General features: G+C 40.3%; 2 protein-coding genes across 6 annotated transcripts; one reads left to right on the forward strand and one right to left on the reverse strand.

Moving 5' to 3' along the window:
- Window positions 1–2,932: 2,932 nt before the first annotated feature.
- dsc2l (desmocollin 2 like) lies at window positions 2,933–10,968 on the reverse strand. Its single transcript, XM_040142754.1, has 16 exons — window positions 10,642–10,968; window positions 10,325–10,415; window positions 9,968–10,176; window positions 9,756–9,860; window positions 9,171–9,326; window positions 8,744–8,888; window positions 8,497–8,651; window positions 8,212–8,346; window positions 7,863–8,048; window positions 7,457–7,704; window positions 7,125–7,267; window positions 6,330–6,548; window positions 5,389–5,610; window positions 4,997–5,112; window positions 4,578–4,865; window positions 2,933–4,117 (listed from the first exon to the last, which is right to left on the reverse strand). The coding sequence occupies exons 1-16, from the start codon at window positions 10,690–10,692 to the stop codon at window positions 3,920–3,922; spliced, it is 2,667 nt and encodes an 888-aa protein (XP_039998688.1). The 5' UTR covers window positions 10,693–10,968; the 3' UTR covers window positions 2,933–3,919.
- On the forward strand, window positions 10,247–24,047 carry LOC120798489 (desmoglein-2-like). Of its 5 annotated transcripts, none has more exons than XM_040142748.1 (16): window positions 10,247–10,439; window positions 11,388–11,711; window positions 14,386–14,622; window positions 15,422–15,544; window positions 16,257–16,412; window positions 16,526–16,667; window positions 16,776–16,939; window positions 17,394–17,528; window positions 17,641–17,826; window positions 17,964–18,241; window positions 18,393–18,535; window positions 18,642–18,863; window positions 19,564–19,794; window positions 20,120–20,247; window positions 20,380–20,679; window positions 20,910–24,047. In XM_040142748.1, the coding sequence occupies exons 3-16, from the start codon at window positions 14,569–14,571 to the stop codon at window positions 21,948–21,950; spliced, it is 3,303 nt and encodes a 1,100-aa protein (XP_039998682.1). In that variant the 5' UTR covers window positions 10,247–10,439; window positions 11,388–11,711; window positions 14,386–14,568; the 3' UTR covers window positions 21,951–24,047. The 5 variants fall into 5 exon arrangements, with proteins under 5 accessions (XP_039998682.1, XP_039998685.1, XP_039998686.1 ...); XM_040142751.1 differs by having other exon boundaries at window positions 14,389–14,622; XM_040142752.1 differs by having other exon boundaries at window positions 11,464–11,711.
- The last annotated feature ends 97 nt before the right edge of the window (window positions 24,048–24,144 follow it).

Genomic DNA, 24,144 nt, shown 5'->3' on the forward strand with positions numbered 1-24,144 from the left:
AAATATTCCCCCTCAGCCACAGCCACAGCCAGTGTTCAACTCAGAGGAGAGGTAAGAGTGACACCTAGTGTCACTCACCGTAGTAACATACTGTATTTAGAAGAGGCTTCCATGAGGAAAGTGTAAATGAAACGTACATGAGCAGTGACACGTGAATCATCGTCCTAATAAATGGAAAAATCTCTACCTGTCTTTCCGTCCGTCCTTCAATTCAATGGACTTCAAACTTGGCGGGTGTATTGCTGAGGATCCAAGGAGGTGTAGTTTCGACCGGGAAGCCGTTTGGATGAGCAGCTGTCGAGACCCTAACCCTAACCCCGCTCGACACCGTAGCCTCAATCCTCACATAAGCCGAATGATGCTTTGAAAACAGATGAATGCCATAAATAATGATGTCACGTAACTGTGACGTCACAGGTTCACAGGTTAAAGTTAGACAAGTTGGAAACAACGAATAATTGCACTGTCTTTAATGAATGCAAAACAGCAATTTCAATAAGGCCTGTTGCATGCAGTAACATGCACTTTCGGTGATTAAATTATTCGCAAGCCAAACAAATCACCTGCTGGTTGTGCTTTCCCAAGACACACCATGGAGACATTACTTTGTCCTGTGCGTTGCTAGCCACGAAAATATCTCGCACATGCCACTGCAAACTATAAATCCCGAGGCCAAAGTCAATAGGGGGTTAAGAAGTTTCTGCGCTCCACATTCTTGGCAGCTGAAGGCACCACTCCATCTTGAACTCAGACGGAGCCAAGTGTCCTCAGACACTCTGGTGGAGGGTGAAAACACCCTATCTGGAGAGATTGTTTTCACAGTATGCCGAAAACTAATTACAAGCAATAAATTAATTTCACGCTACTGCTTTAGAATTAATTGCATCTTTACAGAAGTGACTGGAAGTGATGGCTCAAGCAGTTCTGATAAGGGTGGACACACTAAGTGGTCTATTGAATTATGTGGTTTATCAGTGCCATTGCTTTACATAGGGATGCACTTGATAATCCTTGAAGAATTTATCTAAAATTCTCGTTTGTTGTCGTTTTAATTGCTGCTAAGGTATTTTTGTCAAGCAGCCCCCATGGCGCACACCATATGTTAGAACAGCTGAGCATGTTGTTTTGTCAGAGTAGGCCTTTACAGTAATGTTTCTTTTGAACTACATAACTATGCTCATACAGATGAAAATGTGTAAAAATGTGAATTCATTGTAGTGAAACAGTGAGGCCGAATAAGTGTTTTATCATATAACATCTGCTACTGTCACGTCAAACTCTGTCCTCCCGAGTTCTCATTTTGAAGTTACATGATACATTTCACACTCACTGAATGGGTGTGTCAGATTATTTTTGCTATTCAAGTTGCATTTACTTCTAGATCTCAATGCTAAATCATCACTGTGAGCACTTCCTTAGTCAGAAAGTCCTAACGAAACTACGCAGACCATGAACTCTTATATGTGCAACATCTGGCCCTTGGTAAAAAGTCATGTATGGTAATTCCTCGGAAATGTATATGTGTTTCTAAAAAGGCTTATGGATTTGAATCATTGCTGTTTTTCACAGCAGATTTCTACAATGTAAATAAAGGTTTTGATTTCTGCAGAGAATAGTAATTAAAAAGGAAAAAAAACCCACTTTTTTTTATTGGTGATATGGATATTAGAGCTGCTGCGTGTGTTTGGAGTACCTTCTTTAGATATTTGGGTTAACTGCTTATTTTCATTATTTTTGAGTTATGTGACTTTTCAAGATTCTCCTAATTGGCCCCAGTGGGATTTTGAGCAAAAACCCTTGATGTTCACATCTCGTTCTCATCCCCCCTATGATGGTGACAGTATTATTGTAATCTGTGCAGATAATATTGTTGTTGTTTTAACAAGATTCCAATGTTTCATCATAGCGAGGGACCGGCTTCGTTCCGAGATCTACCCCCCCCTGCTCTGCTTTCTGCTGTAATCTATAATGCTTGTCACCACAATCACATGACAGATTGTCCCTTCTAGACCCTATAATTATATTTCCAGCTTCGGATTCACAGTTCATCACACTAATGCACTATTTGCACGTCATCAGCAAAAATTGGGGACTTGTTTACTAGCACCAATACTTTTAAAATATTTTCTCTTAATTAATAATCCATAATCTGCCTAAGCGTAATAAGATCAAGAACTCGTGGTGGATTTAAATTTGGGTTTCAATACATTTGTTATTCTGTATTATTTATTTATGGAGGTCTGTGCATATTGTAGCAAAGATTGTTATCTACAGAATCTCACCATTTTAAATTTTAATCCAACCATTTTGTTGTCAATAATTAATTAAAAGTGATGTTGCTTGGACCCCACAGTGACTTTCCTGGAAAAACTACTGGAAAATCTGTTTCAAAGGCTAATGAAGAATTTTACTCTGAACAAAATAAGTAGATCACAATTATTGTGTAGATTAACTCTGTGGCAACAGGTGCTGCATCGTTGGCCTGGACAAGAGTGGAAAATTATGGGAAAGGAAAAATGACAGTAGGTCCACCAGCTTGATCAGCAGAAGGCTGGTGGTAAATATTAGCTAGGAGGTAGGGAGATTAACGTTATGCCCTTCATATTGTGCAAGCTCAGAGTGCCACACCTTGTAAATCATTCACCAGAGTACACACAGAGGCTGAGCACAGTGAGCAACTGTTTCTGCTCTATAAAGCTGGTCTATCTTAATCCCAAAGTACAGATTCAAAACAGCAGAAATATTTTTTTTATTTTACAAGTTAATGTTTGTAACAAAAAAATGCTGTAACATGGGATCAGAGCTGTGAGTAAAGCCTTTAGTGCATATAGTGGAGTTAGTTTAACTTCAAAATGCTTCTAGTCTGCTCAATAACAAATGTATTTTATAAATCTTATTTGAAATTTAATTTGCTTCAAATTAAGCTTGTATAAAACTAAATCTGGTACACTAAAAAATTCACCAAGAGACACATTCTTTAATGACAATGTATAATTCTAACTTTAACAGCCTAATACACACATATGGGAATGTCAGATCCCCTTTAATTATCAGATTCAAGAACATGTTTCTGCACTGGTTAGCTTTCTATTTATCTGCTAAATCTTGTATTCAGGAAGTTGAAGGCAGTGTCAAAAACACCTCACTCCTCCCGTTCACGCCCTTGTGCTGATTTTTGCAGGATTACTGTCTGAATGTTGCAATAACCTCGGTGACAGAGGGGTTGAAACTTCGCCCAGTTGACTGTCAGGAGTTGCGCTGGAATGTGTTTGCACAGATATTTACTGAATGATTTGGAAAACCAGTGGAACTCAGTCAATATTGTTGTTTATAACTAACAAATAATTTTTAAAATGTAATTTGAAATGAAGTATTTTCATGTTAAATATTTTTAAAAATGCCGTTGTATTATTCTCTTATTTTATTTAGGTGTTTTTATAACAATTTGTCATTGAAAATTTATCAAAACTATCAAATTTAGCAAACAATTTAAAAGCAGTCACACAAATGCAAAATTGTATCATTTACTGTGAATAATAACCAAAATACCTGAAGTTGTTACTAACTGATAGAAACCCCAGAGCCCTTCACTGCATATATCAATACAACAACCATCATGACCCTGCAAAGACCAAGACTTTAAAGGTAAACCACACGTTGATACACAGCAATACACAACATATAGAGTATGTACAACATAGTTTTCAGTGCAAAAGACTTTTACCCAAAAGCAGCATAAAGAAAAAAAGAAAAAACTTATAACAAAAAGCAATAGCAGAGCAGTGTGTGCACAAACTGACACGGCCTGCTTGTTCTTTTCTCTCATTCATGTTCGGGGGCATACCAAGAATGCAGATCCGAGGCCTCTCCACATCCTGTAGAGTGAAAAGTAAACACCCTCATTTTGGATCTTCATTGTTCATGTCTTTGTGCAGAGGTCTGCAAGAGTTTTGAACTTTGGTCCGAGTGTGTTTAGGAAGTCGAGGTTGTCGTTGTCGTCGTAGTCACTGCAGCATCCCACGGAGCCAGCTGCAGAGCCCACCCCCTCAAACCCGTAGGAGTGGATGATGTCGTCTGCGTACCGTCTGTCTTCCTCCGTTCCCAGATAGGTCAGCTTCTATTAGACAAAGTGGAAGGGAGAGGAAGCGTGTTATTACTCTGAGTGGACTAAGCCTGGGTGATGGGAGTTGAGATACTACACCATGTGCAATACAAGGCTAGTCAGGATATGACTGGCAGACAGATATTACACGGTGAACAAACAACTCACCAACAAATTACAGAAACAATAATTCTCGCCAAGAACTTGAGGATTATTAAAGTTTACACATGATACTATCACAGCGTGAGATCAAGATTGTATTAGACATGAGAGCACCCTAAGCTCTTACAGATAACAAAAAAGTTATTAAGCCTCAGAGAAAAAAACGTGAGTGTATCTGGACACATTTAATTCTGCCGCTTTGTGTTACTTTTTGTGCTAACATCCACTCTCAGACATATTTCTGTTGCTCTATATATATATATATATATATAACAAAAATCTTAAGCTGTCTTTAACTATAAAACAACATTACCTGGTGTAGATAGTGACCATTTGTTTGCCAGGTGTGAAGAAGAGCTGAGTCCTGGACAAGGTGTTTGTTGTCAAAGCTAATGCCACTACCAGCAAGCTGACTATCAAACATATCACTATAGTGTTTATACTGGCTAGAATAAAAGTCTCGGGTATCAGCAGCAGACACATGTATGCTATTAGCTCCAATTGTGTTAAAGCCCTTGATCTCCGACCATTGTGCATCCGGTACAGGCTTAACTTCGTATTCTTTTGTTCCAACCGGGGGGCAAATGATGAGAGTAGAATCCTGTGGAGCAAATCAACAAAACAAAAACAAGAAATCAAATAACAATTAAAAAATGAAGCACAGAAAAAAAAAGTTCATATGAAAATGAGGTTTCTTTACAAGGGTATAAGCTTTCATAATTACGTCCTTACCACTTCATCCCCTTTGCCCTCGGTGTTTGATTGGAGCAGGAATCCACCACTGTCTTCTGTACGTTCAAAATCCAACTTCTCGCTCTTTGTCACACAGAGAAGGGCAAGGGGTATACCTGCAGTAACAAAGCAGGACTGTTAGAAATGACTGCACAAGGAGTGCATGTTCCTGATAAAAACTGCTCCATGCGTGGTAGGCATCACAAGAGGGAGCATATTTGTAACGTAGTGCACAACATGCAATGCATAATTCAGCGACAACTGCATCTTAAACTTTCCATCGTGACCCTGAACCTCTCTACACATGCATGAGCACAAAACTCCAGTTTCATTACATACACAGTGCAGCCTACACAAGTCTGCTGGCAAGAGTATAGCAGTGGGGTACTCACAGAGCAGTAGGAGGAGGGCCAGAGGCAACAGCATAGCCAGCAAAGCCAGTCCCCCTAGTGACACGGAGCTTTCCTTGTCCAAGCAGGCTTCATTAATGCACTGGCAGATTCTTACTGCCACCGTCTGTCTTGTACCGAAGCCCTGCAGATCTGTAACATCCATGGGAACATTGTAGATCCCCGTAGGAAGCTCTTTGATATGCTTCAATGTAGCTGCTGTGTCTAAGGAGGAAAGGTATTTTTAAAAAATAAATTAAATTTTAAGAAAAGACTTACATTTCTCCAAGAAATAGCAACGCAACATTGTGCAGAAAACTTTCAACTTGAAGTTAACGCTTAGGGACAGATCAAGTGTTCAGTATAATGATTTTAACAAATACTTCACCCAAAGATCTAATTTCTTACTCCACTAAATTGTTATAAATTAAACTTTATACAACGAAGTTACAAGGAGTTCCACCTCAAAGTGCTATGTCATAAATATCTTACTTATTGCAGGATTTTTACTTGTAAGGGACTATTTTTTGGGTGTGGTATTGCTACTTTTACTTAAATAAATGGTCTGAATTCTTCTTCCACCAGAGTTGATGTTGGTATCAGCCTCGAAAATTCATTATCAGCGGAGCTTTAAATGATCAGCATAATACCTGCTTCTGGCTCCTTCATTGGAATGCTTCGGTTAGATTTTGTGGTAGCCGTTTATTTTGAATGCTTTCACCAAAAAGAAGGTGTTTTGGAGATAGTAAAGACATGAATAAATTACTGAGACGTGGATTATGTTGTGCAAGTAGTTTGAACCATTCTTACAGAGGCTGTATAGATGTTTCATTAATGTTTTACTGTGGCTAAACATGTCTCAAAGTTTTTATCAAAACTGTCCCATTAACCATTTTCTCCGTCAGACAGAGATAGATCAAATGGGTCAAAATACAAAAACCTACCATTTAATCTTGTCACAGACCATTTGCCATCTTTTTCTTGAGGCAAACTAAAGCTGAAAGGGGAAGAAAAAGGAGACTGGTCTTTGTCTTCAGCCACAACCAGCACCGAGCCAAGCTCTCCTTCCTTCTCACACAATACCAGCTTGTTGGGGAGCGCTGGCACGTTGTCGTTGACATCCTCCACCTGAATGATGACTGTTCCGGTGCCTGTTTTGGAGCCTGAAATGCATTAGTATTATATTAGTGCTCCACAAACATGTTGGACATGTTGGTACTGCGGAAAAAAAAAGGGATAGACGTAGTTGCCTCACATTCTAGCCTCACTTGAGTGTCAGTCATCTGGAAATTTCAAATTCTGACTGGGATATAAAATTATACCAGATAACTATGAGTCATTGTTAGTGACTGGTCACGTCACGCGTGTTCTCAGACAAAGCCCAGTCAAATTTCACAGTTTGATCAGACAGATACTGGTGAGGGTGGAGCTGGTGTTAGTAACAATCGGCTGGTATAACCGCAGCATCAAAAAGCGTGAATAAAAGTTGCCTATGGTGATTTGACACATAGACTAATCACGATCCCGATCCAGAGTTTTCTTGGTGACAGTGTGACGGATATTTGCCAAACCCTTTGGAAACAGTAAGTTTACAAAACAGGTAATAGATGTGAACAAAAAATAAGTTAACATCGCAGTGTTGAAGCCTGTTATGTCTTTAACCCTCAAGTGCTGATATACTTGAGATATGCTGTACTCGAACTCATTATATTTTCTATATGCATTTACAGGCAACTTACTGGCATCAATAGCCTTCATGGTGATGTTGTAAATTCCATTCTGAAGGAATGGAGACTCTCTGTCGATTGTGTTTGCAACCCTCAGCTCTCCTGTACTCCTGTCGACATTGATCCAGGAGGCTGGGTCTGAGTCCTTGTAATACCTGAGAGGTAGTGGAAAAACACTTGTGTAATACCAGCACATGCTTCAGTTCAGCAGTCAAAGTCTGCCCTCCAGTGTTTAAGAGGAGGAACATGAACTTCAGTTAGGGTCTTAAGAATTAGCTGTATTAACCAGACCGTACCACAGGAAGGGTAATGTCTTTAAGACAAATCTAAGAAAGATTACTTACTTGATGCCAGCGCTGCTCTTGGTCTCAGGATCTACGGCTATGTAGCTTCCTATCAGTGTCCCGTTTGGTATGTTCTCTTGGACGGTGAAGCGGATAGTAGGAGCTGTGAATTCTGGTCCCTCATCAATATCGGTGACAGTGACATCCACAGGGATGGACAGCCATTGGGCCTTGGTGTTGCTCAGCTCAGCTACGTTACGTGCCATAATCTCAAGCTTTACATTTTTCCTCGTCTCATAATCTAAGGACTGGAAAAACAGGGAGGGGGTGTATTACACAGACAAATCTGTTGTCACTGCTCTGTTATGGGCTTCGGCTTTCCCTCAGATGTGAGTCTCTGCTGTCTGTCATATCAAATAGTTGTACGCCTACTACCAATTTCATAATAATACGAGTTCCTACTCACCTTTGAAACATACAGAAGCCCCTCATTGGTTTTTGGGTCTGTTTCCATCCTGAAATTCCCCTTCTCGTTTCCTTTACTGATGACAAATTTTGAAATCCAGTTTGGGGAGTTCACTAAATCCTTGTCCTCAACAGGGATTCGAAGGATAAGTTTTTCATTTTCACTCTCTCTGACACTGACTTCATACTAAAAGGAAAGAGAAGGTGTGTTCCTTAAATTAGTACAAAACAAGTACAAACCAACTGTTATGTTTCATTTTATTGTCACAAAACATTAAGGCATTACTTGTTGAGAGATGCAGTAACCTGTTTTAGAGATGTCTTTTTTTAAGTAACTGCTATCCACTTACAGACGTTTTTGTGAAAGTCGGCGGGTTGTCGTTGATATCACCCACAGTTATTGTTGCTGTTCCTGTCTTGAAGAGCCCATTTATTGCACCGTCCATATCTTTGATTTGCACTGTCACCATATGCTTGTCTTTTACCTTGAGAAGAATAGGACAAAATGATATGAGAAAACGGATTTAAAAATGTGTTAAAACGAGGCAAAAAAGACCAATATAAACCACGTGTAGCATCTCGTTTCTATGTTATCTTTCTGAGGAAATTATCAAGACAATAACGGCAGCGCTAACCTCTCTGTCCAGGGTGTTAGTTACTGTGGTGATGACACCTGTTTGTGGGTTGATGGCAAACAGGTCTAATCCAGTCAAGAGAGTATACTTGATCTTGACGTGGAGGGTGCTTTCTTTGTCTCGGTCTGTAGCGTTCACCTTCCCCACCACTGCCCCTGTGGTGTGAAATGCGATCGTCGAGTTTATCACCGTCCACACCGAAGGTCAAGTACCGCAGGATTACTGGTGTGCATTTCGTGTGCCTCACCTGGGTTACTATGCTCAAGCACAGTATACAGCAGTGGGTCTTTGAATTGTGGAACATTGTCATTCACATCATCTACAATTATCTGGACGTCCAGGGGCTCGTCTGTCTCCTGATTGGTCTTTATGTCGAAAACGCGGGTCCTCAGCTGAGAGGAAAAGGGTCCATTTTACAAGGTCAACACGCAAAAGCACAAAGAAGTGCAAAGCATATCATGTGGTTTCATGTATTTTCAAAGACAGTCACTTAAGGGTTGAATCAACATAACAGACGTTGTGTCACGCTAGAAACGAAACTCTAATTAATCAATTAACAGAAAATGAATCAGCGAATATTTTGATAAGCAATTAATCGCTTCAGTCATGCTTTGGGTGAAACAATTGATCAATAAATAAAATAACTGTTAATTACAGCCCTATTTCACACTCACTGAAAACATTGGGAACTCCTCCCGATCGACTGGTTTGAGCACAATCAACATCCCACTCTTACTGTCGAGAGCGAAGACCTGCACTGGATGCTCATTGACACCAGGTCCACTGATGGTGTAGTACACTTGGTGCTTGGATTCAGAGTCTGACACAATCTACGACAGAAACCACATAAATTCATACGTATACAAGTAACAAGGATTCTGTTATTCATAAACCACCGATCACAGTTAAGGCAACCCTCTGTGGCCTATTTCAACTTAGCAATGCTTTGAAATGGATCATGGGGAAAAAAAAAAGGGGGGGGGGGCCTTACTCCACGATATCCTTAGGCAGATTCATACACAGTCTGGTAGCGGCAGGTGAAAAAACATAAAAGGAATGAATCTCTTCAGTCATCTGAATTAATAGGTGTGTCTTGGGTGTGTGAGTGGGTGTGTGGGTGTGTGTGTGTGTGTGTGGGGGGGGGGCATGTGAAAAAAGAACTTCAAGTCAATACAGACTTGAAAGTCACGTAGTGTGAAGCTGCTATACAGGAGGCTACACTGCGTCAGAGTATCTTGTGTTTTCAACCTTCCAATTACCTTTTCAATTTCTTTCGGATAAGGGCCCTTGTCATTCTCTAATATGTTGAAGGGTGGGGGACTCCACCTTCTCTTGGAACGCTTCAGGAAGCCTTGGCCTTTGTACTGTGACATGCAAACAGAAGGGAAAATTAAAGGAGAACATTTAAAGGAAAAAGGTCCCATTGCCACATCGGCCTCTGTAGACGAGTTGCAGTGCACAGCAGTCTTACCTCTCGCTTCCGCAGCGTCCTGTGGACAAGGTGAACTTCCATCTCACTTTCCGGTCCGCCGTCTTCCCGAGCCCACAGAGAAAATGTCCGCCCGCCGGTTGCCACAGTTACAGCGGTTAGAGCCACTATGACTCCGTCCGTCTTTATCGTAAAACTCGGGTCCTTCGACGTTAAGTGCATCGACTTGGGGTCGCAGTCCGCAATTTCAACTGAGCACCGAGAAAAGGGAGGGGGGTGGGGGAGAGAAAGGGGGTGAACGGGTGCGACCCAAAAAAATGCAGTGAAAGAAATCAAGATGCGGCGGATTAAAGTGTTCGATGGCGAGTGCCAGGGCAAATAATGGTAACCATGATCAACCTTTCGTGATTTCGGATCCAGCCTGGATTGTTTGGGGCACACGCACATAGAGAGAGCTCGGGACGGAACACGTTTCCGCACGGGGCAGGACCTGTAGCAGAGAGTCGTTCCTCTGGTGAGTCTCAAATGCGCGTATCGCATTAAAAACAAGTTTAACATGAATGAAAAGTGGGTTTTGTCGGTGAACGGCTGCGTCTCGTGGTACTGTCCACGTAAGTTTTAAAGTAAAAACGTTCCCTTTGTATTAGCTAAGACTTTCGTTTTAGCACAGGTGATATTCACACACAAAAAAGAACAAGAAAAACTAAACTACTTACCAACATCAGGCAGATGTTGAAAATTAGAACCTTCGCCATTTTTGAAAACATTTGATGAACTCTGTCCTGGTCCGTAGGTGGAGGGTGGACCCCGTCGAGAGTGAAACGATGAGAAAAGTGACAGGCGGTGGGTCTATGTTGCCGTTAAAGGCTCAAAAGGAAAGAGGGAGAGAGAGAGAAGAGAAAAAAAAACTCGGCCGTTGTACGCTCCGTGAGGACGGGCGGTATCTCTCGCTCCTGGGACTAATTCAACGGCGAGGCGCACCTAGGCTGCCCCACCCAGGCTGTGAGTCCGCCCGCCCCCCGGGCTGTGCTCGGCGGTGTGTTGGTAATGGGCCGAACACGTCAACTCCTAAAAGATTGCGCGCATATTTATACATATACATATATATATATATTTTTTTCTTTTTCTCTGCCAGCAGGGGGAAACATTGCCCAAGTCTTTCGCCAACTGCAGTAATTCTGCAATCCGTTTTTTGCAAAGTTGCAAGACATCAGAAACAAAACCAGACACCAAACTTTCCCGTCGGAGAGTTACAGTTGCACCCTATGAGGTCCTTGTGCCCTAGGAAGGCACTGAAAAGTCTTACGGGAATATTACCTTGGTTTCTGTTCAAGCTGAGCAGGTGCTCTTGGTGTTGTGTAAGCTACGGGTGAAAAGTCACGGTGTTCATTATTTTATTAGAAAATCATCTCTTTTTGCATTTACCACTGGGATCTTTTTTTTCTTTTTTTTTTTTCTCAAGAGTATCTGCTCCGAGAAACCTCGCCCAGGTCCACACCGAGATTGACCCCTGCATGCCCCTCCCCTCTCTTCGGCAGCTCCACTGCAGCTCTCTGGCAGGAAGAACAGAACTCGGCTCTTCACTTAACACCACAGGAATGTGAGCCCAGTGAAGCCTGGTGCTGGGGGAGGCTCCTCACCCACAGTGAAGCGCTCACTATCTCCATAAACTGCTGATAAAAGTGAGAGTGGCCAGAGCCAGAGACGTTGGCCCTGTGTCCTCTAAAGCACGTCCCATTTGGATCTCCTGTAATGCGGCAGACCTTGTTTTTTAAACAGTGCATTGGTAAGTGAGACTACGTGCGGCCGCAACAGGAAAGGTGAGAAAAATGGCAGGAAGGCTGCTGCTGGTCGGTGTGAGTCATGGGCGTGGACATAATGAGTGGGTTTACAGCTGGTAGTCTTTGCAGTAAATGCAAAAAGAAAGACTCATCAAAACACCCTCCTATGTCTCTCCCAAGCTGAACTGAAAGTGCAATAACATTGCGCTCAGTCTTCAGTTTGTGTACACAATACACAGTATAAGTATGTTTGAACAGATAAACCCATCATGTTTCTGCTTGAACTATTGTTGACACTGGGTCTGACCTTTCCCTCCCACGCTGTCCACTCATTGTGATATTATAAGTTAGTCACAACAGAGATGTTTTAGGTTCTGTAAATAACCATAGTATTACTTTCCAGCACCTACTTTTAAAAAAGTACAGCCAAAGTTGATTCCTTTCTCAGGAAGACTCTTGCGCCATAATTTTGAACTTCAACGGAATTTTACACCGGATGTCTTTACATCATTATACTATGTGTAGTTTATCTGTATTGTATTATTTTCTTCCTAGGTATTATCCTAGGTGTAACAATATGATGTTAGGAAATTTAGTTTGGAACAAATCATCCGCATGATGACGATTTGTGCTGCCAGGATGCGATAGGAATGCCGGAGGGCTAATACCACATGTTTTCAGGTAACACATTTAAACGGTTTAAAAGCTAGTACAAATCTGCTGTTCACTTTATGAGCGGGACGTACGTATGAATCCCGGAGTTAAGTAAGCTTTCAGAGTGCACCTAAAGCAGCTACTCCACCCTTTGGACGAGTGCCAAATGAGAGGCAGGCTGAAGCATGTGTGGAATAGTAATTAGGTTAGACAAGTTGCTTGGAATTGTTTTTTCATAATGATGTGACTAATAGCTTCTGATTTTGTGCTGATCATATCCATTGTTATTATTAAGTTTTTCAAGCATTACAAAAAAATCCAGTCCCCAGTTTCCAGTTAAGTTACACATTTATCGAAGCCAGTCGACTACAACATACCTGCAACAAATACTAAATAATATTTATACGACAAATACTACTATTCAAGCTCTGTTGAAAGTGTTTTAGAGAGTTGCTGACTCAACTTTATGGTCATTGTTGCTATTGAATGGTACTGCGATATACTGAGGAGTGTTTCTAATATGTAGTGCACCCTCATTGATATAAATGGAATGCACAAGATATTAGAAAAACGACCCTCAGCCTAAAACAATGCAATTTCACAGCACCCAAAACTGCAGTTTCCAAAATTACCATCTGAAAGGGTTTCAGCAAAAGCTAACAAGCTATAACCTTCTGTCATACCAGATCTGTCATATTGGAATGCATTAGATTTAGGGAGGTGTTATTAATAAACTGGCAACTGAGTGTAAACTAAACCACGTAGAAATGCTCACTCAATACACAAGTGGTTCCTGATATGAATGGTCTACATAAATTATTTTTCAATTCAACTCCCAAAAACATATGCTTGTGTCTACTTAAAGTTGTTATACCATAGTGTTTTAATATGGACTAATACAATGTATGATTGATGACAATATCTTTACTAATATACCGCGCATATACCCCAGGATATACATTTACTGGTAAGTCAAAAACTCCATTACATTTCCACCAACAGTGCAATTTTTGTCATCTTCCAAAAGCAGTTTGGTCACTCAAAGTCGACAGACTTCTGACAACACCCAGTTTCACGGCACACTTCCTCTGCTGCACTTCAAAATAAACATCTGACAGTTTTTGTGACAATTTAGTTATCTCTCTCAAATCTCTCCCGAATTGGTTCCATTGAAACCACCGATTCACCTTTGTGCGCCCTGTGTTTTTGGATACTGACTAATTAAAAAAAAAAAAAAAAAAAAAGATTGCTCAACGATTGCTCAAAAAACATTCACTGTCACGGCTCGTAAAAAACTGGTTTTCAATTGACGTGTGAAATGTGCAACTGCCAGACAAATTCATAGTAATTTCTTTGTAAAAACTGATGATCCAATCAGTTAAGACTAAACTGACACTGAATTTTCTTTCTGACACACCTTAGGCCATGGCCATGGTAAAAGCAAACTCACTATGTCAACATGAACCCATTTTCTTCTTATCCTTTTTTTCCTGTGTGTGTTTCTCTGTTAAACAAACTCACAAACCCCCAAACACACACACACACACACACACACACACCAGTCCAGTCCAGTCCAGTGTGCAGCTGAATGTTTATAAGTGGTGAACTCAGAAACAGAGGTGTACTCCTTGGGAATTTCACAGGTGAAGCTGAAGTTTTACAGAGGAGTGAGAGAGTTGGACGAGAGGGACTCCAATATGAATATCAAAATCATGAATAGTTGAAACCCATACTCAGATGTTTTTGTTTCGATCTAAAAAAACAAAAGAAGAACACAATTTCACACTTTGGTACTCCAGATTCGCGACTAAACAATGTTTTTGCACTGGTATGGACACAATTCGCTGCCCGATCTGGAATGATTTCCTCAACCCTCTGTTTTGTTTTGGTTTTGTTTGTTTGTTTGTTTGTTTGTTTGTTTTTAATGCGTCTTTTTCTCTCTCGGTCAGAGACAATAGGCTGCGCACATATATTTCAGCTATGCAGTAAGTGAACATAACCGCCTCCTTCTCCGCCTGTTATCAGCAGTGGCTTGTGAGCAATCGGACGGAGGGAGTGGCCGCCTCTCAACACTTCTTCCTGCCCCCCGAAGGGGTCAAAGTATCCGCGAAGCCAACGACGGAATTCAGACAGAGTCAAGTCGACGCGATTCCACTTCTGCGGGAGGATCGCCGAGTTTGTTTTTGGTTTTTTTTTTCCCCCGAGCCGATGGCCCTACCGCCGAAGTGCAGCCGTTTTATCCTGCTGGCGTCCTGCCTAACGGTAAGTGGGCGACCCGACAGGCGCGCGGCGTGTCGTTAATGGGCTCCTCGTCGCTTGCGGAATAAAAGGGGTTTTCAACAGGTGTGGCTCGTCTCCCGGGCCGGTATCAGCCTCGTCGGGTTCATGTGAGCGTGTGGGCAAAGTTGAACCACGGAGTGGCCAGCTAGAGAGAGACGGAAAGAAAAAGTAAATGCGCAGTCTCCGTGTTTACGCTCGGTTATTGTGCTTGGGGGGGGGGGTCACGGTACTGATCTCTCGTTTATTTCCTCCTCAACAAAGCGGCTTTCCCCAGACATTTCCATAAATAAAGCTGGCTGGACCCGGAAAGAAAGAAGTACAGGGACACAGTTCATCTGTGGGGTGGGAGTCGAATGGTTGATCTCGGATCAGGGGAAGTTTTACGCATTGACGCGACTGAGATGTATGTTGTAATATGGATGATGATGATATTAAGAATGTCCCAGTTATGTTGTATTAAAAAAAAAAGACTTCCCGCTTCCAAATGCAGTGTAAAAGAGAGACTGACATACTGTTCATTCATATAATAGATGTCTTATTTTAAGCCCTATTTTATTAAAAACAATAAAATAATCAAGTCGCTTATGGGCTTATTTGTCGTTGTGTTGGTGTTTTGTTTTTGTTTTTTAAACTTATATACTGTAATTCTGAGATCCTCAATGGGCCCAACCTTGCACGGTGTGAAATCAAAAAAATAATTTTAAACTAATGTCAAATGTGTTTCATATAATTTTGTCATGATTACACATTAATAGTAATGAACTTCTTTGTCTACCTGCAGCTGGTTCCTGTGGAGGCAGAAGGAAATGGGCCAGCGTTACAGAGACAGAAAAGAGAATGGATCGTAGCTCCCAGAAAGCTGAAGGAGAACTTTGACTACACCACCTACGACAGTATTGCTAAAGTGTGTACTTTTCTTCTAAAGACTTCTGTTAAAATTGAATATCCTAAATCTGCATTTACAAGGATTTAAAAACTTACAGCACATTTTTTACAACACAAAAGAGTGTATTTTCAATTGGTTCTCATTGGTTTTATCCCCCGGCCACCTTTGACTTTCGAAAGCTTAGCTTAGACTGAGGATTTGTATGAACAGCTCCCCAGACACTGGCGAATTTCCCTGTTAGTAATGAGTCAGTTCGGGCACAGTACATGACAGTGAATGCATATTTGTTCAATTGTTTAGAGGCACATCCCTCTGTTTGTTTGATTTTCTAAAGTTGATCTAGTTTCATATCTAATCTAGATGTTGTTTTCGGTTTTAGGATCTGATGCGATACTTATTGGATCATAATTGAATGATGTTGGTTGCTATCAAACAGTAATGAAGATCTGAGTGTGGTTGTTCTCATCACAGTATAAACTGTTTGGACGCCAAACGTCAGCTTAGTATATATATATCATGCTTGCGTCTGCATGACCTGAATGATCTGAATCTGAATCTTTTGAATTTATGTCTCATAGAATAGAATTAGTAAAAAATGAAGAATGTTATTTGATGATAAAATAAATCACAGTAAATAAGCTCTATTTACTCCTTACCTTGTCATTTTTATATCTCTTATATATGTCCAGATCAGGTGGATTCATTTTGTGTATCTGTATTCATGTTTCAGATTCGCTCAGATAAGGAGAACTATACAAAAATAATATACGAGTTAAGTGGGCCTGGTGTTGACCAGTCACCTCGTGGTATATTTTCTGTCATCCGTGACACTGGCTTGGTGAAAATCCATTCCATTCTGGACCGAGAGGAGATCCCCTCCTACAATGTAAGAGCATTTATGAATTCCTCGTTGTAAAATATAAGGCATTTTCAGTCATACTGTATACTCAATTTGTGCAGCGAGGAAATGTAAAGTGGTTGTGACATTTTTTGTTGCAGCTAAAAGGTGTGGCAAAATTCCTCGACGGGACCTACGCTGAAAAAGATATTGACCTTAAAATTGTTGTTGAGGATGTGAATGACTGCCCACCAATCCTTAAAGCACAGCAAGTCGGATATGTCAATGAATCTAGTGCAACAGGTATTTTAAGACACTCACAGTATATTAGCAACATGGTTCTGGAAAACGAAAGTATTTTTACCTGTACTCAATCATTCGTATTATTTCATGTCCATGGGTGATTTCTAGGCACTTTTGTCATGAAAGCGATTGCTACTGATGCTGATCAAGAGAACACACTCCACTCCAAGATTTACTACCGTATTGTGGAACAGCGTTACACAGCTGAGCTGTTCTCAATCAACTCTGAGACTGGAGAGGTCACCGTTCGAATGAACACTCTAGATAGGGAGGTGAGGCACTTTACTAACCTCTTAAATTTCTGAAATTCTTTGTATAGTGCAACTAATTCTATTTATTGCTAAAGCTTGCAACTCATGACACAAAAGTCAGATCAGTAGTTCAGTGTTGAATCTCACTCCAACTCACACAATACATAGATTTTCCATTAGCTCTTATTTTGGTAAATAGGAAAGGTCATACCCCATGTATGACCTGTATTTGTATGGATTTGTCAAATTAGCATCACCACACAATATAAATGTGTTCTATTCCATTAAATAAAATATAATTCCCTTTTGGATCACAGTCAGTGAGAAAGAAACAATTTTAGCAATATTTAACCAAATATTAAGACATAATCATACATTCATCAACAAGTTTTGTGGGAAAACTAAAAACTAGAATGCATAAATCAGTGCATTGTACATCAGATTTTCTTTTTCTTTTTTTTTCTTTTTTTTTTAGAAACAAGATACATATAAGTTGACTATTCAAGTGTCTGACATGAATGGACAAACGGGAGGAAACACAGGAACTGGAGACATTGAGATCAAAATTCTGGACATAAATGACAATATTCCAACCCTGGAAGAAGAAACGGTAGGTGTGACACAACTGCCGCAGCTAAAACTTCTGTCCTTTTTTATTTTTTTGTTTTTTTGTTTTTTTGATAATGTTTGACAGAAACTCTTCATTTGCATGTTATTTGTAGTATGAAGGGAGTGTGGAGGAAAACACTATTGGTGTGGAAGTGATGAGGATCAAAGCCATGGACATGGATCTGATTCACACTGACAACTGGCTGGCCGTCTTCGAAATAATTTCAGGGAATGAGGCAGGCTATTTCAGTATCACTACTGATAATAAGACCAACGAGGGAATTATCATGATTCACAAGGTAAAAGATTTTAGTCTCATTTTGATGGACAATAACTATATGCAGTGAAATGAAGAATGTGATTCAGTCAGCAGAGTAACATTATTATGAAAGCTAATGTGAACTGCATATCCTGTGCAATATCCTTGAATCTACAGCCCCTGGACTACGAGAACATAAAGGTGCTCATCTTGGAAGTGATTGTTTACAACAAAGCACAGTACAATTTTGGTAGTACGCAAAGTATAGGGGCCATAATCTCAAAAACCTACCCCATTAGAATCAATGTGATCAATCAGAAGGAAGGCCCCCGTTTCCAACCAAGTGTCAAAGTGGTGACCATCTCTGAGGACCACACTTCCATCTCCATCAACAAGGTCATCACCACTTACTTTGCTATAGACAGTGACACACTACAGAAAGCCACCAACGTAAGGTACTGACACATACAATGAAAGACATTGCTAAACAGCAGATGCAAAGCTACATCTCTTTGTGTCTCAGAATTGATATGTTACACGAGTAGCTTTTTTTTTCCTTTTTTTTTTTTTTTTTGTCCTCACATGTACGGACTTTCATACTTACAGATATGCCAAAATCGTTGACATCGACAACTGGTTGATTATTGATGAAAGGACAGCAGATATCAGGCTGAATAAACTGCCTGACAGAGAGTCCAAGTTCTTGATCAATGGAACATACAATGCCAAAATTATATGTATCACCAACGGTGAGTTCTGTAAATATGACAGTTGTCATTATTCCCTTATGGAGAGACAGTATATGGTGTTCAACAGGTTAAAGCTAATTTCCCTTTGCTCTTTTTTGGCTTTCAGAGAGTCCCTCAAAAACTGCCACAGGGACCATAGCCATTCAGGTGGAGGACTTTAACGATCACTGTCCAACACTGACCAAAACATCTCACACCATGTGCCATAGGGATAACGTGATCTACGTCACAGCCGTAGACAGGGATGAGTTACCCAATACAGAACCATTTGAGTTCACTGTGATTCAGGGGAGCAGCAAGGAGAAATGGACAGTGGAACATCTTAATGGTAAGACCATGTGAAGAGGACACTTAGTGTTTGTCAAAGTTGCAGCAAATCACTGTTAAATGGGCATTGCTTTTCAAGGTTTTTGTATTAAACTTCAAAGACTGTTTTTAAATCCAAAACTTTAGATTTCCAAAGCCTCCTAGGAGATTGCGATCATTTCAATGCGCCTTAATTTTTCTTTTTTTTTTTTATTGTTCATTTCATTGGCTTCACTATGTACAAGTTTGTATGAATAGCAAAAAACATGTTTATGTTGGTAAGATTCCTGCAGATACATTATATTGTAAGCTCCAAAAACACTTAGCCAAGGGTGTTTTGCTCATAGAAAAACAACACTTTGTCAATTATTCCATTTTTTTGTACCGCACATTACTTTTTGTTTTATTTTTTTTCCTGGAAAGTACTTTATAATAGACCGCATTCCATTTTGGTAATCCAGTTTCACTGCATTGCCATTGCACTTTTTTATTACTGGCATGGATTACTGGGATACTCAAATCAAAATGGAACCATTTTTTTATGTCATTAGCTACACTTTTTTTCTCTTTTTTTTACTTTTTTATGTCATGAAAAAGCTCCACCTTGACATTTGTAACTTCTGTATAGTGACAGGAAGCATTATTACATATTACAAGGCACAAACAAACATATTTATAGCTTGTGCAGCAAATTTTTAAATTTGGACTTCGTCCCTATTCAGGAACATCAGCCATTCTGCGAGACCAAGCCAACTTGTGGCCCGGCATCTACAAAGTGGCACTGGAGGTCAAGGACCAGCAAGGAAAGTCGTGTGCTGATGTTCAGATTATGGACGTAACTGTGTGTACTTGCCATGGAAGCACTCAAACCTGTGGGTCTCGCATTGTAAAGACTGCACGTTTTGGAGCTGCAGGTATCCTGCTTTTGCTCCTGGGACTGCTGCTGCTGCTGTGTGAGTCGAGTATTATGATTTGTTTTTCTTTTTCTGGTTTGTTATTTTAATAGGAATCACTACCTTTCCTATACAGGGTTGCATGACCTGACATGTTTAAGCTTGCTAAAAGAGATTTACTGTAAGAAATGTGTGAGTCACAGACATTTTTTATAAAAGGCAGATCATGGCTCCATCTGCATTACACAATTTTTTTTTTTCATGAATTATATGCCTTTGTTGAATGAAAGTAATTCACTGATTGATGATTAAACTTTTTAGATCGGATCAGTATACTGTCCTAACAATTTATTTTGATGTAGTGTCAAATGGGTTTATTTTTCAGTCGTGCCCCTGCTGCTGCTGTTCTGCCTTTGTGGAGGTGCTGCAGCTTTGGGAGATTTCAAGGCCATTCCATTTGAGACGAAACCACAGATGATCTCATATCACACTGAGGGGCAGGGAGAAGACAAGGTAATTTGATCTGTGCAGTGTTGATATGAATGGATCTTATATAGTGTTTAGATATTTTTACTTTTGAAAATGTGTTGATAAAACTTCCCTGAAATGCTTCATCTCTGTTGGAATCTCACATTTTTCTCACAGGAAGTTCCTCTTCTACACGACGTAGTGGAATTTGACCATGGCATAAGAGAAAAAATTAAGGGAGGATTGGCTGAATTCGGAGGAGCAGCAGGTGGAGAAGCAGCCTCTGGCAATGTCATAAGTTCATCCACTGTGATAACCGGGAATGCTAACATTTACGGAAACAACGTTTGGTCAAATAATGTAATCGCTGGTAAAGGGATAATAGGAGGACAAGAAGATGTTTACTACAGATACAGAGCGGGGGTCTATGACGAGATGGCTCTATCCGATCAGTTCCTGGGAGAGTACTATTCAAGTGTGAGTGTCTTTAAATTTAATTGAAAACCCCACTCTGATAGATGTTTCATGGTTATATTATTCATCACACTAGGATAGAATTTGGAATTTGGATGATGATAAATGCGTATTCAAATATATAAAACATAACCGGTTTTCATCTTACAGTGGGAGCTGTATTATACACATAGAACTGAAATGTCGGTGTTACTGAAGGCTAACTCGTATATTCTGGTTCTGTTTGCTTGCAGAAATCCAACAATGCTGCACAACAATCCCAGCAGAAGGATGGACTGCTAGTCTATGACTATGAGGGTCAGGAGTCCCTGGCAGGTTCTGTTGGTTGCTGCAGCCTTCTTGAGAATGATGATGATCTTGCATTCCTCAATGACCTTGGGCCTAAATTCAAAACCCTGGCTGAAATTTGTCAGGGATCGACCTTCGTGACCGAGTCTGTGAATGCAGGAGTTTCTATCTCCCCAGTCAGACCAGTGTCTCCAATCAGGCCCTCCACCTCTACCCACAAACATGGCTATACTCACACAGACACAATCAGGGACAGGGACAGGGACCGTGTCAACGTCGACACGATCAACACGTCCAATGTAGCATCTGGATCCTCTACCATCGTCCAGGAGGAACAAATCACTGAGAGAGCCCAGGGTTCAGCAACTGTTTCCAAGGTACATGTCCAGGACAAGGTAGTGATTCCCAGTCAGACACTACTCATACAACAGCCCGCTATGTACTATTCTGCTACGCCCATGTATGTAGTCGAGCCCCAACCCCAAATGGTGCTTATGGCAGGGGGTACCCAGCAGCAGTCAGTGGGTCAAGTAGGCCACATTGGGCTAAGTCAGGGGATGGTGCAGGTTGGTGGTCTCCAGGGTTCTCAGGGTGTGGTCCTTGTAGATAGGCAGGTAGGAATGGGTGGAGTGACAGGGCAGGTAGCACAAGGCCTTTCACAAGGAACCGTCTCAAGGTCCAGAAAAGTGTTAGTGGTCGAGAATGGGTCCTTGGGTGGAGAGCAAGGTGTACACTTAGAACAGGGGTTTGTTCAGACAGGACAGGAGTCCACAGAGCAGGGCTTGGAGGTCAGAGGTCAAGGTGCGCAGGTGAAAGCTCAGAGTTTTTTACTGGGTTCACACAGTTCTATAGGGTCAAATGAAGACTTTCCCCCGTCAGCCAAATTCCAAGGAAGCCAGAGAGTGGTTGTGCAACATAAGAAGGTTTCAGTCAACGAGAGGAATATTGAATCTAGTACAAAAGTGCAAAGGAAACCTTTTGATTAGCATTTGATTGAAGTATATTGAAATATATTTCAGAATGCTATACTAGAAAGTTCTATACTAGAATATACTACAGTATATAAAGATATTTCCATTATTATACATAGATCAAGGGTTAAATTGGGCAAAACTGTTAAATGGATAGTTAAGTATGCTTTAACTAAAGTGCACTACTATATGTTCTTCTCTAGTGATAACACTTCTGCTCTTACTAGTTAAAACATGGTATTGAGTACATGACTATCCATAAAAGGCATTGGATTTTCATACTAATACTAGTTAGGGAAATTACTCTGAAATTTTTAAATACCAAAAAGTGCACTAATTTCTCATCTGCTACCTGTTAAAATGGGGCTCCGTTAAAATTTGTTGAAAATGTATACTTTACAGTATTAGTGTAAAAACTGATTTTTAAGAGACATTACATGACCTCCGTTATTACGCCCCAGCCCCGGGGAAATTCTTGGCAAAACATCTCTGGTTCCAGAATGACCAGTCACTGTAAGCACTAAATGACAGCCCTAAAAGAGCTTTAGTTATTTCAGGTAGACTAGCATGGCTGCAGGGTGGGAACAGCCAAAGTAAACAAAACAGACCTATTGTTTATACTTTCCTATCAAACAAAAACTACAAACTTAAGGCCAAATCTCCTAACCAAGGAGAAACCGTAAGAAGCAGAGAACAAACAAAAAGGCACCCACCTGAATCTCTCAGGGGCAAAATAAGTGTACACTGATCAACATCTAATGTCCCCTTCATAATCCAGCTCCCAATCTGCCAGACTAGAGTAGGAAGGGAACCACTGGACGTGTTGTAGTTGGTCTTATATCCCTGAAGGCTGCATTTGGGAGCCAATCTCCAGCCAGAACTCTGACGCACAATCAAACTTGCCAACCAATCATAGCACCCAGACTGCAGCTCAGCAACATCCACTACCCAATAAGAACAAAAGAAGAGAGAAACCCAAAAAATATATATTGCACTAGTAAATGGAAAAAAAAAAAAAAACATAACAGCTTGTAACATCAGACAGGTAGTGGGAACATTTAGTCTTTAAACCAGTGATGGAACTTATGTGTTCCTATAGTTTCTCAACCTTACTATACTAATGGCTGTGGGATTGGAAAGTGGAAAATGAGATATTTGAAAGCCAAAACTCATGGCATTGGTACGGATCAATAATCTTATCAAACTCCTCCAGTTATAGTATGATTATTGCACTGTGGGGCAGTTAAATTCTTACTTACTGCTAATTTTGATAAGAACGGCACAGAACCAGTTTCAGAACCAGTGCGCTCTGAAAATGAGGTTTTCATAGAATTCCTGTTGAAATGACAACAAAATGATAATTTTGAAAGTCATTAAGGCAGAGATAAAACAAAGTTTCTGTACGTAGTATCATGTTGCATTCATCCCCTTAGGTTTTGAACAACAGATTAAGTACTCTGAGTGCTGTATATTTTTGTGTGGTGTATTTCTAAAAAGATACTTGTTTTGCCTTAGTAAAATTTTAGCTTTAGCCATGCCGTAAACTTTTCTGCTGACCTTTTGAATTGTTGAACGTAGTTATGATGTAACTAATAAAGAACTGTTTTATTGGTGGCTCCCTTGGAAACTGCATGAAACATAGATAAATGCTGTTTTTGCTCTACAACAGATAAAAGCACCACCCGGTGAAGAACCAAAGACAAAATGTCTGAATGATTTAGTGCATCAAGAGGGGATGAGATTCTTTTTATAATGTAACAATATAGACTATAAACAAAAGGAGACAATGGCACACAAATTATTTGTTGTATTGTGGCACCCCTCATTATTTCAACAGAATATGTGTGGGTTTTCCATGTTGCTCTTGTACAATAAGACAAGTAAGCCCAAAGTATGAGCTTGCCAAGCACTGAAAACATTAGTTGGAAAAACACTGATTTTATTCTTCTTGCTGTGGATATATGTGGGTTTTGTCTGTAGTTTCTAATGTACTGTATCAATATAGCATATATTGCTTTAGAACAGTCCAGTACTAAAGCAGCATTAAAGTGAGGATGTTTTCATTTTTTTTTAAGTTTTGCACTTTCTATCATAATAAAATCATAGAAAATATACAAATGTTCTATTGGCCTGTTTTTTTTTCTGATTTCAGACTATTGGGACATTTAACAGATTATATAGGAGCATGTTAATACAAAATATTATAATA

Source organism: Xiphias gladius, chromosome 14, assembly GCF_016859285.1.
Source record: "Xiphias gladius isolate SHS-SW01 ecotype Sanya breed wild chromosome 14, ASM1685928v1, whole genome shotgun sequence".
Lineage (NCBI taxonomy): Eukaryota > Metazoa > Chordata > Actinopteri > Istiophoriformes > Xiphiidae > Xiphias > Xiphias gladius.

Coding starts and splice junctions, on each gene's coding strand:
- dsc2l (XM_040142754.1), bottom strand. CDS start 10,692: ATGTTTTCAAAAATGGCGAAGGTTCTAATTTTCAACATCTGCCTGATG. Junction 10,416..10,641: donor TCAACATCTGCCTGATGTTG/GTAAGTAGTTTA, acceptor TCTCTGCTACAG/GTCCTGCCCCGTGCGGAAAC. Junction 9,327..9,755: donor ATCCGAAAGAAATTGAAAAG/GTAATTGGAAGG, acceptor TTTCTGTCGTAG/ATTGTGTCAGACTCTGAATC.
- LOC120798489 (XM_040142748.1), top strand. CDS start 14,569: ATGGCCCTACCGCCGAAGTGCAGCCGTTTTATCCTGCTGGCGTCCTGC. Junction 16,668..16,775: donor CAATGAATCTAGTGCAACAG/GTATTTTAAGAC, acceptor GGTGATTTCTAG/GCACTTTTGTCATGAAAGCG. Junction 17,827..17,963: donor GAATTATCATGATTCACAAG/GTAAAAGATTTT, acceptor TTGAATCTACAG/CCCCTGGACTACGAGAACAT.